Source organism: Mchenga conophoros, linkage group LG16 (genome assembly GCF_057382185.1).
Source record: "Mchenga conophoros isolate Kocher_MC1m ecotype Shallow Benthic linkage group LG16, M_conophoros_male_GT1.1, whole genome shotgun sequence".
In the NCBI taxonomy this organism is placed as follows: Eukaryota; Metazoa; Chordata; class Actinopteri; order Cichliformes; family Cichlidae; genus Mchenga; species Mchenga conophoros.
In genome coordinates, this window is record NC_140541.1 from 23,488,589 (window position 1) to 23,502,763 (window position 14,175).

Below are 14,175 nucleotides of genomic sequence, written 5' to 3' on the forward strand. Positions count from 1 at the left end.
ACAAGACAACACTGCGTATGTGTAACTTTTTCCGCTGAGAGAGCGAGAGAGAGAAAAAAAGAAAAATCAAAGGTTGGTGTTGAAGACAACTGCGAGCGCCTGGAGTACAAAGTGTTTTAATGCTCTCTCCCCATCATAAAATAAAGCACTGTGGGTATCTGCCTAAAGAGGGAGAACAGTCGCTTAGCCTGGTGTCGGATATACAGTGAAACAGATCTCTCAGTTGAACACCAGGCTTTTTAAAATCATGCAGGAAAGACCCAACGTCCGTCAAACACATTGAGAGGTTCCAGGTCACGCCCTGGTGTTTTGGCTTTAATGGGAGCAGCGTGTAGAGAGCGCGCGGGTGTCTGGAGGGGTGGAGTAATTCGATTACCATGGTTAATTCTCTGTTTTTTTTTTCCCTCTACTGGTGTCCTGAAACACTCCAGGTCGAACTCTAGCCCGAGAGAACCAATGCGATCACCAGAGGCGACGGCAGGATGAGACACAGGAAGAAGTCTGGTCTCCAAACATCTGGCAGGGCAAGGCTTCCATGACTTGCTCAACCTCGGGATGAAAAAAAAAGACCCTCAGATCTGCAGGGATCAAAGTGTGCCCTGGGTGCATGAGCCACTGTGGCCTCCCTCAACATATTCAAATGGGGTTTCCTGAAAGACGTCAGAGCCACAAGCAGGAACATAAATGAAGCAGGAAAAGAGGCAATGATGAATACCTGAAAATCTCTCCACATATAATATCTAAGGAATTAGTCCAGGCTATTTTTTCTGTTGAAAATTTCAACATAATTGAACTGTCAGATCTAGAAAACTTACAACTTACCTACTTAAAAAAAGCATTAGAGTTTGATGTGCTGCAGGAAAAGAGACTAAAAGACTAACCTTCATTTACCCCCAGGATAAATCTCAGAGGTTGCAAGATCACTGCAAAAATCCCCTTGTTACATCAACATGAACCCTAAAAGTCTTTTTTGACCAAAGTCTTTTGTACAATGTTTCACAGTGATCCAAAATCAAATGTAATTTTTCTTCAGTGCACATGAGCGACCTGCTTTTTTAAAATTATTTACAAATAAAGAGGAACATTTCCAGAAACATTACTTTTGCATTTTAATTTCTTAAGGATGGACATTTTATGCATAGCAATCAAAGGATGCTTAAACAATTGCAGAAGCATTTCTTCTGCATTTGCTTGTAGTGGCTTTATTCTCCTTTCACCTCGCACCGCCCAAAAATGTCCTTCAAACTACTTAATCTAGGAAAGAAAGCAATTTGACACAAGCCATCTTTACAGGTATACCCACGAAGCCTTACTGTGGGCATGCTTTATTATTGATGCAATGATGCTATGAATTCATTGTTTTACATTTGAACAAATTCTTGGGCTTTAAACTGTAAAGAAAAACAAAAAAACAGAAAATCATTCAGCTATTATTTTAAACTTACATGTGGACCGACTGGAGGAAAAAAGCAAAGCAAAGCACCAGTGTAGGCAAAATACCCTCACATTCACCGCCATGTTTCCTCTCAATAATCACTTTGACATTATAAATTCATCAAACACTGCCTCCCTTCAGCGGCAGTGATGCCTGGGAGCGGGGGTCACCTGTATGCAGCATTACCGAATTAGCCGCTATCTAACCCAGACCTGCTGTGGCGTGCTGACACTAATCCCGGGCCTGCTGGAGAGCCCTGTCTGTGTTACATTATCATGTCTAATCCCCATAATCTCTCAGCCGCAACGCTAAACACTATTCCACCTCGGTCTCTTACCTCATACCCCTTTAATAACATTAATGAAGGGCCGGGCCCCATTACCAAGGCTACCCTAGCGGTGGGCTGGGTGACGGCCGTAATCAGAGGCCCCCTGCACAGCCGCCCACTCAGCCTTCCAGGCAGCAGGAATTAATGTAATTCGTCGCCTGGGGCAAAAAGCAAACCAAACATATGTTCAACAAATCAGGGTTTGTGTATTTTCGTGTCACCGTTACTGTGCAGGTCTATTAGAGTCACTGATGAGATCCTTAGTGAAGGGCCCGCCATGCAGGAGAACGAAAGCTTTGAAGTGCTCGTGCCACTTCGAAACTCCCCCCCCTCCACTTGCCTTGAGACGTTTATGATGAGCTGACCTGAGTTATTAAAATACCACAGAAATGATCGCCCATAATGCCGCTCTTTTTTGCTGTCAACAAAGAATGGCAGCAGGGGATTGGCTGGGATGAAAGGTTGAAAGGGGTCTCGTATTAAAAATGGCACTTTATCCATTAAAGCGGGATTTCTGCTGTCTCTTTGTGTAATTACCTGCACCCGCTAGCTCTGTGCTCGGGCTTACCTTGTTTACACTGCGTGTCTCGCAGCCTTGCCGTCTCCCTGCACGGCGTCGTTACACTGTCTTCTGCTCTGCCTTTGTCTCTCTTGATGTCTTTCACTTGTCTGTCTTGGCTGTCAGGGCCAACCTTGAAAGAGGAGGCGTAAACACACCCAGAAGAGCAATGTCAATGAAAGCACTGAATGAATATATACAAGTTAAAGCATGCCCTGTAATGCGTTTTTTTTTTTTTTTTTTTCAATTTAGTCATGTAGATGTTGTATTCATTTATTTACAATTTACAATTTGGCACTCATATAACTCAAACCCATTAATGTGCTTTGCAATGTTAATCAAATGCTAATGCAATTGCATATCCCCCCCCTTTACTAGCCCTACCTCCTAGCAAACAGCACCACACTGACTTAATTGTGAGAGTATGAAAAACAGCACATACAGACTTCCTCTCATATTTAATTTTATCTTTGAATAAAAGAGCTATAGGAAAGTATTAATCTGCTTAACATTTCTAAGTACATCCTCCAAAGGATTTTGCTTTTTTAATCTTACATATGCTCAGCAGAGTTACTGGCAAAAACTGTACATTTTCCTCATTTCATCCTTTCAACATCAAATGGTGAGCAGCAAAAATTGGATCAGACTTCAAAGACTGTGATGTGCTCCAAGTCACGGAGTGGCTCTTCTATTTCACATATTGAATCCGAGCAGGATATCAAAGTGCTACCAAAGAACCTCAGGTCTTTACTAAAAAAGGGGTCTAACATCTGTAGAAAGAAGAGCGCAAAGACAAATCACCTCAGGGAAGAGCGAGCATTTATTCTCAGCCGTGAATTTCCAGCCTTTTGATTCTCTCGTTCCTGTACCACCCTGTCTTCTTCTCCGCTGAGATGGAGGTTGGAGCAAGAGAACTCTTTTGTCTCAAGGACTCAAAAAATTCCCAAAGAATAATCTGGGTTAAAGCTGCTTTGTAGAGGAGCAGCATTGTTTTATTTTATTTTATTTTTTACATACACAGCTAGTAAGGCATAAGGAAAATGCTCATTGATATTCTGCTACTTACATCTTTTTTATGGGTGTAATCTCCGTCTGCCTCTTTGTTGTCCGGGCTGTACCTGTGAAATTAAGACGCACTTTTAACTAAAATGAACGAAAATGATCACTGCAAAATAAAGCATATTGCATCAGCTTATTACAAAGAAATCCAGAGCTGAGGATGATTTTTATTTGTCTTTTTTGCTCCTAAAACATCTCCACTTTATGATTATGTAATTTGCGGAGCAAAAAAGCGCCGATGTGTTTCTGCGCCCGTTCGCTCATGTTGCATTATTTAAAAAGCAAACACCAACGAGACAACATCTGCACGCACAATGCCGCGAGCCAGTGGCAGTCATGCTTCGGGTCTAGAAAAACAAAAATCTCATCCAGTTTGGAACTGGCAATGCAACCGGAGGCTCTGCTGTTTGGATGCAAACACAGAATTCATGCATGGCAGACAGGAGGGGTATCAAAAGGGAAAAGAACAGCATGTAGGTGAGAACACAAATCTTACCGCAGGAAAATGGGCCAGATCATGTCAAAATAAATATATATGGAGAGATTCCAACACTGATTAAACAGAATTGTTAAGTGGAGGTTTGAAGTTTTTTCCCACCAAGGAATATGATTGTAAACATGGAGAGAAAAATCCCCAGATGAGGCTCTGCTCGGTTTGAGTATACAACAAGCATAACATTTTCAGATGTGTAAATCTAGTATTTTGGAGTTTGGAGTCGGGAGAGAAATGCGCAACCTTGACCAAAATGTCGCAGAAGATTTAAACAAGATATGCAATGCATCTCTAATTTTACGTCTTTCTTTCTAAGAGCTATTGTGAAAGGTCTGAAATCATTCGGGGATACTTAAAACAATTTTTAGGATGCTTAGAGACTTTTTTAATGACAAAAAAAAGGTAAAAGCTGCCATCAACACCTCGTGTGCCGCTATTCATTCAGTGGCTGCTCTCCCGCTTAGCAAATACTTTCTTAATGTCTGGCCTGCCCATATGCTGAATAAACACAAGCTCGTACATCTGGACACCAGTGCAGCACCCAGCCCCGCTTGTGGTCAGACAAGTGTGCTATCTTGGTGGAAAGTTATTTATTACGTTTATAAAACTGAAAGAGGTGGTGCACAGGGAGGAGCTTTCTCCTTTGGGTGAAACAGCAGTTCATTATGAGGCAAAAGCAGCTCATCCAGCAAAGGCTGAAGATGAATGGCAAGCATGGGAGGCCTCTTGCTCAGTCAGCCATGGCTACTGGTGGACTATTGTCTGTGCAATGAGGAGCAAATGAAATTACAAAAGAAATCAAAGTACAGGAAAAATGAGACCAATGAGAACAGATGCTGAAGGACAACAAATGTCAAAGCTCACCCTAAATGCTCCTCTTTGGTGGTCTTTTCTCCAGCCTCAGGGTGACATCTGTGCTCCTGGGGTCCACAGTCCCGACGCACCCGATGGCCCCTGTAAGCTGCACAGGATATGAATGCCAGACACGCTGTCAAATGGTCAAATGCCTCACCCCTGTCCTCATATACATGTTGCATGCTCACACAATTACACACAAAGTGTATTTATTATATATTAATCAGGAGCACCAAACAGTTTTGTATTAAGAAACTCTGGATTCACCCGCGAGGAAGTGAGATGTGTTTAGCATGCATATATGGTCTGTGGCGCTGCAGTGAGGAAACTTTGTGCGATTATTGAGACACACTGAGCTCAGACGGATGGTAAAAGGAGCCTGCTGACTTACTCCGTCGACGGGCTTTGTGTTTTTCTGGTAAAATTATATGCACAGGAAAAGAAGGCTCAAGTACATTGTTGAGCAATGGTTCTATTTTGCATGGTCTAATCTGATCGATGGTGAGCATGTCCCCCAGGCCCCGCTGAGATCTGAGAAGCCACCAGGCTCATACATTTGAAAGGCATCTGTTTATTTTCAGAATGCAAATGCAGCCCACCTCAAAGGCTATAAGCTGCAGAGAACACACAAAGTGAATGTGCTGGAGTGCTCCGCCGGGGGGCTGAGGCCCCACTTATGTCAGGTTCAGGTTCTCCCCCCACCCCGCCTTCCATCCCCTTCCCGAACCCCGGCGGCCACACACAAACACGCTTCTCTAAAAAGAAAGACAGCGGCGACAGAGAGGCTTTCCCAACACCAAAACCATGTTTACCCATTCTGCAGCTTTATTTACAAGGGTTTAATGGAGGACATTTACACAAGGTGTGCAGGCGACTGAGATGCTCCATGTGCCAGATGAGGGCAGCCCTTAGGAGAGCCAGGGGAAACAATGCCAGATCTCCTCCCTCCTGCCCTCCTCTCTCCTGCCCCTTTTGGCACCCTCCCTTGTCCTCCAGTGAGAGCCTCCGAGGAGGGGGGCTGGGAAGGTTAATGTGCCCACTTTGATCTTCGTCAAGGCACACTGAGTAAGAATTAATTTACATTTCAGATGAAAAGGTTGACAGTATAAAAAGGCATCTTGTTTCTGGTATGTGAGAGCTGTGTAATAGGCCAGGAATTTGAGAGAGGAAGTCGTGAGGAAACAGAAGGGATAAGCCCCTCTCTTGCCTTTACTGGGAAAGAGATGAAAGGAAAAAAAGGATCTCAGTATGCACTGTTCTTCTGAAACATGGGGACCAAATGCTGCCCAAACTTTCAAAAGCTTTTCTGTATGCATTATTAATTAATTATTACTATTTCGTAGGCCACTCATGGAGATCAAAAAGGTGTTTCACAAAGATGTAAGGTTTCCAGGCCTTTATCCCGTTTCCTTTTGAAAATGTATGAAAACAGTGGCGCGAATTTCCACCGGACATGGGGCCGCGTGAGAAATTCCAGATGTCTCCACTTGAATATTTGAACTTGAAAATTTAAACATTTCTTTACCTGATTGTATGCGGACAGCTGCCTCTTCCCGCTCTTTTTTGATTTGCTTGAGGTTCTGCCGAGCAACATAGCCCCTCCAGGCTAAGGGGAAAAGAAAGAGACAGTGTGTGTATGCGTGTGTGTGTGCGAGAGATTGCTGACCTACCTCTGTGAAACAAAATAGACTGCGCATACTACACAAGATCCCACTTCAAAACACTGCTAAACCAGGTGGCAGAGGGATGGATCCCTTTGAACTCTCTGAGGTCTTATTGTCTGCTCTGAAGCATTGCTCTTAACCCTCATAGGTCAAGCTGTGGTTATCAAACTATCTCTTTTATGAAGACTCACAGGCACATAATAGGCTAGATGTCATTAAGAAACCACCTCACATCAAATTTGCACCTGTTTCATCACGACCGATAAAAGAATATATCACAACTCATCTTTCTTTTCATATTTTTGACTTAAGTTTGAATAATCGCTCTTCCTGTTTACTGTTTAATCAAAACCAGCGTACCTGACTGGATGATTGTGGCCCCACGGCTTCTCTTCTCCTTCTCTTTTCGATAACGCCGGGCCCCGAGCCAGCCTTTAGTGTAAGCTTGCATCACCACCACCCGAGCTATTACTTCCCGCAGCAGCAGGTTCAGTTGTTCCACATGGTAGTATTTCAGAAAAACCTGACAGGACATTTTGCTCTGCTTAGGACATCCAAAGCTTGATTATGTCTATTTCTTTTATGTCTTTACAAACTTTAATGTCTTTTACAAATACAAATAACTTCAATATTAAACTTTTTGTTTTAAAAATAACCCCACCTTTGTCTTTCCCAACACCCAGTCTTTTAATTTGGCCCTCTCCAGTATGGCAACAGCGTTTTCTTTGCTAGTTTCAGGCATCTCGTGAGCCCGAAATGCAAGATAGTAATATCTGGAAGAGGAGATAATGAAGAGAAAAAGGACACCTTTGAACAAATGTAGTTACTCAAGCAGAGATATTGTGTTTTGCTATTATTTAAAAAAAAATCTGGGAGTATTTGGAGCTGATAAATATAAAAACTAAGCATTATCTTTGCACAGGAAGTCGTTACTTTGTTACATAGTTTTTACGTCCTCAAAAAGCATAACACAATAAAATCAAGGTTGGATAAAACACTAAGTTAAGTGAAAAACTGTGCAGAAAACCCAAAATACAGTGTCCCGATATGAGAACACAGGGTGTCAAGAGGCTAACGAATTGCTGAAGGTGTTTTTATTACAAGCTGCATTCACAGATTCACTGACACACAACTGACAGAGCTTTATTCGACGTCTTTAAGCAGTACAAATGCATGCACACAAATGCATGTAGCAGGCAGTCAGATGGATGCAGAGAAGACTATGTGCAAACTAGAAGACCCGGAATCAAACTATGAACTTGTGGACAACCTGCTTTACCTCCTGAGACACTGACATGCCAATAATAGAACAATATAAACAGATTTAAAGAATTTTAAAAAGCTACTTTCAACTGCTTTCTTAGTGACAAGGGATCACATATTTGATTTGGCAACTTTTTTAACACATTTTTAACGTATGTCATTCCTATAAAAGATTGTTCTGCCACTTATTCATTTATTTTTTGATTAGGCAGTCTAAAAGTTTCAAGTTAGGTATCTAAAAATGTTGACTTACAGCTTCAAACTTCAAACTTCTGATTTTTTAAGTGAAATAAGCCTCCATACCCTCCTAATGCAAGCTCAAAGGGATCTTTGTGTTCTCCTGGGATTGAACCAGGAATCTTTCACTTATTAGGAAAATATATAAACCACTAAATTATAGAGAATAAATCAAGCATGTGTCTGAAACTGGAGCCATCTGATATACAAATCTTGAAATGTTGAATATTTGACAAGATATTGATAATTTAGCTAACTTAGTTTTGGTAGACTAGGGGATGACGTAGTGCCTACTTACTTAACTGTCTTCAAGAAATGACATTATCAATATCAACATCTTGTTGCACATTGCTACTAGAAGTACTGTTAAGAGAACCACAGTTAAAAACTTCCTGCTGCTCAGAAATCTGAGTCAAACATGACTCTTTAACAGAGACCAGCGCTGGATCTCTTTTCAATGCATCATCGTCTCCTATTTCAGTGGCCACAGAAGATCCTCATTAGCGCAGGCCTATCAGTGTGCATCACCCACGCCGCTGTTTATTGCTCACATTGTCTGGATCCATCCACTGATCCTGCTGTTTATAAAATACCAGCATAGGACAGAGTGGTTCTAATTGTTTGCTCAGGGACATCAAGGCTCCAGAAATACTCGTTCATCTTTCGTGTTCTGGCAGTGGTCAAAAAGAAGAACAACAACAAGAAGAAAAACTTCTTTGAACTCCCCTCCCCGCCTCAGTCTACAGCCTTTCATTCTAATTCCTGTTGATACCTGTTATTTCTTTGATGGTAAATACAAAGCACTGCAACATCAGACGAGCCTTTGATATGGGAGCACAAATTTAAATCAGTTTTCACTAAAGGTGCAGTTTAGCCATTCAGGTCTGTCTGTATGACTTCTGCCTGGCTCAGGTAGGATGATATGGATTCAATAGCAAGGTTAAAATATATTTACACACTCTCCTTCTCACACAGGCACACTTCAGGCACAGGAGACAACAGGGACGTCATCGTGCCGGGGGTTGTGTGCGATCTTCCAGTAATCGGCCTTCAATACTGGGAGCAAAAGTAGGACATGCAGGGAAACACCATGTGGTCATTCAAAGTTTCAGCTCGCCAAAATTAGGCCCACATTTTTAAAGCTTCCCCCGAAGCAACGACACTAACCAGTCATCTCAAAGTTCTTCTTTCTACAAGTCTAAGTTAATTAAATTTTATATAATCTTAAAGTCTCCACATTAGAGGTGGCTGGAATACTTTTCAAAGGAACACTGATCAAACATAAGCTTTCTGGCATTTTCGCACAGCCTCATCTAAATGTGTGGATTTTTTTCCCCTTAAAATTTAGGTGTACGCTTTTAAATTGGAGGAAGCGTGTAGTGCTTAGTAACAGTTAAACGGATCCTGTCCCATATTTTTAAAAACCCAAAACAACACCCTTACGTAAAGCCCCCCGTTAATGATGAGACTTGTTTTAATTGTGCTCTAATGTAATACCGATGGGACAAGGAGACTATGTTTGAGCTTTTTCAGGTCACCGAGTATAAGAACAAACTCTTTATGAATAGTAAAAGGAAATCTATTAAAATGCATCACCCCTTATAATCACAGTTCCTCCTTGTTTGAATTTAATCCATATCTTCCAGACTGGAGTATCCACCCAGTTAAAAGAGCTGCAGGATTTAGTCTTGCACTATCACTAATGACTGCCAATTAGTCAGCCTCTTGCTCTGCTCAACATGTACCCCTATCTAATTAAAGAACCCGTGTTTTTGTGTGATGTAGAGCACGGCTCACTTGTTCTACGCCATCTCTGGGGTTGTGTCAGCGTGCGTGCGTGCTGCTGAGTGGAGGCGCCGCCTGTCTCGACGCCACTCTTACCTGTTGACAAAGTCTTCAAACAGGATGCGGTGGGAGTAGCCTTGGCGGCGGATGTTCACCGTCTCCAGGATCCCAGTGTAACGCAGCTGCACCATCACCCGCTCCTTGCAGAAGCAGAGTGCCTGCCTGTCGTCATTAGGTTTGATGCAGCGCACAAAGTGTGGCTGGCCCACGACCATCTTAGACAGCAGGTCCATCAGGGAGTACTGCACAAACACAACAATGAGGGCAGAAGCAAGAGAAGACACGAGAGAGCAGTTATATCGTTTCATATTATCAGGGTTTTTAGGTCAGATCAGATCTGCACTGGAAGAAGCATTCAAACTTTTTCCAGACAGTCTCATAACAAGCTCGATGGTACCCACGAGAATGAATCAGTATGAATCAATAAACAAATCTATCTCAACAGGACACAACAGTGTTTTCAATTCTAAAGTAAAAGACATCATGAATTATTTAGGGATTTGAAAAAAAAGCAACACTGTGTAATTCTATTTGCAGAATTGTTGGTATCAGTTATGGTAATGTTAAAAAAAATGCAATGTAATAACAAAACGAATTAAAGTGTGCAAGTAGATTCTCATTCATCCAGGTCCTGGCAGTCTTCAGCACTTAAAAACAAGGTATGTGACCTGCTTTGGGATTAAATATAGGGTTTTGTCCATCAGTTGTTTTAGAAGTGACGTCTTCAAAAACCAAAAAAGTCCACTTGCTTTCTTTTTAAGCACTAATTAAAGATGTATTTACTGAGATGTATTTACATTTTATGAAATGAAAGGTGTGTTACAGGTTCATAGTCTATGAGTATGCTAAGGTCCTCTCACTTGGATCCAATTGACCAAAGCAGAGCACATTTCATCATCAGGCCATGAGCATGACATCCCTGCAGACGTTCAAGTACCTGCCAATTCTGTGTTAACTTGTTCAACTTCACACTCGTCCTACAAGGCAATATAACAGAAATGACTACTCATCCATGGTGTCTGCAACTATTTGTGTCCACAAGTGAGTACAACCCCTACTTTATAAAGCTGCAGTGGACTTGTTGGCAGACAGTTACTGATTTACACAGAACAAATTCATTAAATTCAATTTTGCTGTCCACCAGCCATCTTCAGCAAACATTCCCCAGCTAGTCCCCAGAGCAAGCTGAGGACATCTTTTAATGCTTTTCATCAGAGGTAAATTGACAAAGAACACATGAATACCCATAATTCATTTAATGTAAATATTATATCAGTAATAACTGAAGGATCCATTGATATCACAGACTTTGCTGGTTTGATCAGTTACAACATCATATTAATAACAAGTTAATCCACTCATCAGTGGAAGGCTTTTAGTTGTTTTCAGACAATCAGTGCTCCTGCTTTACGTCATTGAATCTTGCTGTTTGGAGTTATTGATACAGCATAAATTAATCATATTTGTATGAGCTTCAAATTAGTCTGCAGCTTCATATGTTATGAAGATCATTAGCTGCTCAGCTGAACCTGAAAAGCAGCTATCATTTTATTTTCACATTTGAAGCTTTTCTTTGTTACTCTTACAAACAAAGTACACAGTTTAAAAATGCTCAACGGCAAAATGAGACCAGCACGCAGACTTCAGTCTCATTTTCCTGCTGATGTATGGTGGAGTACGTGTCATCCGGGCAGTCATTTTTAGTGAGAAATGCAAACACCTACACGGAAATAGGAGGCCACCGTCTGTCTCCTCATCTTGGTAGTTTCTTCTGGGTGGCGGATCATCTCCATGGTGTCCACCTGAACACAAACAGTCGCGATAAGCACGCTGCACTGATGATCAGGCCAGACTTAGGCCACTGCAACATAAAATGCAGCAGATTCAAATGAGATGCTGTTCATTTGCGACATGACATCTTCAGCGGGCTCTGCAGAAATAAAGGTATTATTACAGCAGGTCCCCTTCCTCTAAATGGGCCAGTTGGGAAAACACAGCTGTACTAACTGTGCCGTCTGTATAACACAGCCTCATAAACACTTAAAGCTAACAATCTAGAGAATAATTCGGCACTGCTGTGGGGCATGGGAAAATTGCAGAGCATTCTGAGTAATGAGACTAGCCGTCACCGAGCAGACAGTCATCCTGATGACGGCGGATTAACGAGGACACAATATAAGCTTTCTAATGGCCTTCGCAGTTCATGGCTTCATCAAAATTAATGATGCAATAGATATTTTATAGTAAGTGAATATCTTAATACTTTATTTCATCCTTGCACGGAGAAAGGAAGGTACGTGAAAGGCTGTGCGAGCTGCATAGGAACGAGACGCTCCGACACTTTGTACTTCTGTATGATCTGCTTTCAGAATAGCAAACGGCTATCGGAGACTCACTTCCACTGTTCTAACAACTGTCACTTTAATCTGAGCGCACTGGTAGCTTCTCGTAAGCGTCAGTTTCTGTCAACTTTTCTCCAACTCTGATTGAGAACGAGACGCATACATATTACATCAGTCTCACAGAGTTATTACTAAGAAGTCCTCTCTTCTTCAAGAATAACTGAGTAGGTGCTTAGTGGAAGCTCAACGAAGTAGGACTGTTATTATTCCCACTGTTATTCTGGCCTTTGTTTCCGTCTCACATGAAGCATTTTTATAATCTAAAAGACACATCGCAGTGCATTTGTTTACATTAATAACTCAGGAATGTGGCTGTGTGGAGAAAAAATGGTTCAAAAGGGATGATTTACATTTTCCAAAAGCAGCTTGTGATTGATGTTTTATGACTGGAGCTGCACAGTCAGTCTGTGAAGCGCAGTTTGAAGTTTTCGTTTTTGGAGAACAATAATGCGATGATAACTTCAGTGAACTATGTTGGGTTTATTTTCTCAGATCTGTCCTGTGCTTCAGAGGTGGTGCATTTGGATTCAGAAAGTTTTACTATTATCAAACAGGGCTCTTACCTTCAACAGGTATTTGGGAGACTTTGAGTACAGCACATGTTGTCGAATAACATGGAAGGAAAGGAAGAGAGAAATGGAAAGACAAGAGGAATCTGAAACTCAGTTTTAAGAGAGGTTCGAGTGTTAAAGCATCATGTGACTTTGTATTTCCTACACAAAGATCAGATTAAAGTTAGTCAACATAGGCTGAATATTTTCAGTCATTTAAGAAACGCGATCTTAGAGATATTATTAGCTTGTGAAATTCTGCCCCTTAAACAAAGAAGGTCCAGAAATGAAACTGTTAAAGTTCAGAGGGAGAGGCAGTAAGAGCTTTTTCTTTTAAGAAAATTTCCAGCCACTGATGCTGCCAAGACTCAGCTCAAACAAACTTAGAGTGAACATGAACAATCAGCATTGCTGGATGCAACAAGAGATTCTACATGAAATATCATGGAAAGAAAACCGTCAAGCCAATGCAGTGATTTAAGCTGATTTAGGTGAATCTGCAAAAGTCATCCTTAAAATTTAAAACGCTACCTGCCAGCGACAAAAACAACAATATTCACTAAGTCTCAGAAACTACTTTTATGATGTAGACACTGAGTGCCAGATGGCGATGCTGTATCACCACAAGCAAGACAGCAAACATAACAGGGCAGTCAATTAATGTGGCTATGCTTCACAGCACAGGTTTTTATTGGGTTTCTTATGGTGCAATGCCTGTGAGCAACAAATAAAAAAAAATGTAAAAAAAGCATTATGGGGCTTTTTTTGCACGTGATGATTCGGGCTACGGCTGAATGCTCACCTTGGTGCGTCCTGAACCAAGCTGTGGTGGGAGAGATCTGGAGGCGGCGGTGACTCTCGCTTTGGACGTCGCCAGATTTCCTGTTGAACACAAGAATGAAGCCAGTGGACTTTCATGCAGTAATATGAGAAAGCAAATAATATTTGGGAATGAGCCAGCGGCGTTTCAGTAAACACTCCGGGATTGATTTTCTTTTCTTTTTTATTCAACATACAAGAAAAAGGTGTATAAAGCGTGCACCACTATGTTGGTGTTCATAGAGCAGGAGAGTATAAAGAAAAAAAAACTAAGCTGAATCCATGGGCTCAGGAGTGCATCTGTGTGCACAGCAGTCCAACAGCCCCACACACAGTGGAAAGGATGTGAACATAGCATATGCAAGACAGTCTGAACATTTCAAAGTTTCTGCACAAGATGTCCAAATGTTTTCTCTGGCTATATCTTCAGAGGCTAAACTGTGATTAATAGCAGTGAAAGAAGCCTTTGAAGCAGGATTGGTGACATCAAAGTCCTAATCCATGGGTGGCAGGATTTTTATAATGAGTGGGAAGTATCTTAACACATTTCAAAGGGTTTACTCCATGAATAAACAATAGCTGCACAGATGTGCCACACACACCTTTAGAAAAATACGTCTGCAGACACAGGAGGCAGCATTACCCGAGCAGCCGTGTATGGCAAG

At 41.6% G+C, this 14,175-nt stretch overlaps 1 protein-coding gene across 2 annotated transcripts in view; it reads right to left on the reverse strand.

Moving 5' to 3' along the window:
* Positions 1 to 14,175, reverse strand: part of myo3b (myosin IIIB) — a 70,484-nt gene that overhangs the window by 16,378 nt on the left and 39,931 nt on the right. For both annotated transcript variants that reach the window (XM_085249197.1, XM_085249198.1), the window contains 10 exons: positions 13,494 to 13,573; positions 12,704 to 12,724; positions 11,463 to 11,540; positions 9,775 to 9,980; positions 7,055 to 7,166; positions 6,754 to 6,916; positions 6,255 to 6,335; positions 4,739 to 4,835; positions 3,389 to 3,440; positions 2,332 to 2,455 (listed from right to left, as the gene is read on the reverse strand). In XM_085249197.1, the coding sequence (XP_085105323.1) occupies positions 2,332 to 2,455; positions 3,389 to 3,440; positions 4,739 to 4,835; positions 6,255 to 6,335; positions 6,754 to 6,916; positions 7,055 to 7,166; positions 9,775 to 9,980; positions 11,463 to 11,540; positions 12,704 to 12,724; positions 13,494 to 13,573 (1,014 nt within the window). The remainder of the gene's footprint in view (positions 1 to 2,331; positions 2,456 to 3,388; positions 3,441 to 4,738; positions 4,836 to 6,254; positions 6,336 to 6,753; positions 6,917 to 7,054; positions 7,167 to 9,774; positions 9,981 to 11,462; positions 11,541 to 12,703; positions 12,725 to 13,493; positions 13,574 to 14,175) is intronic.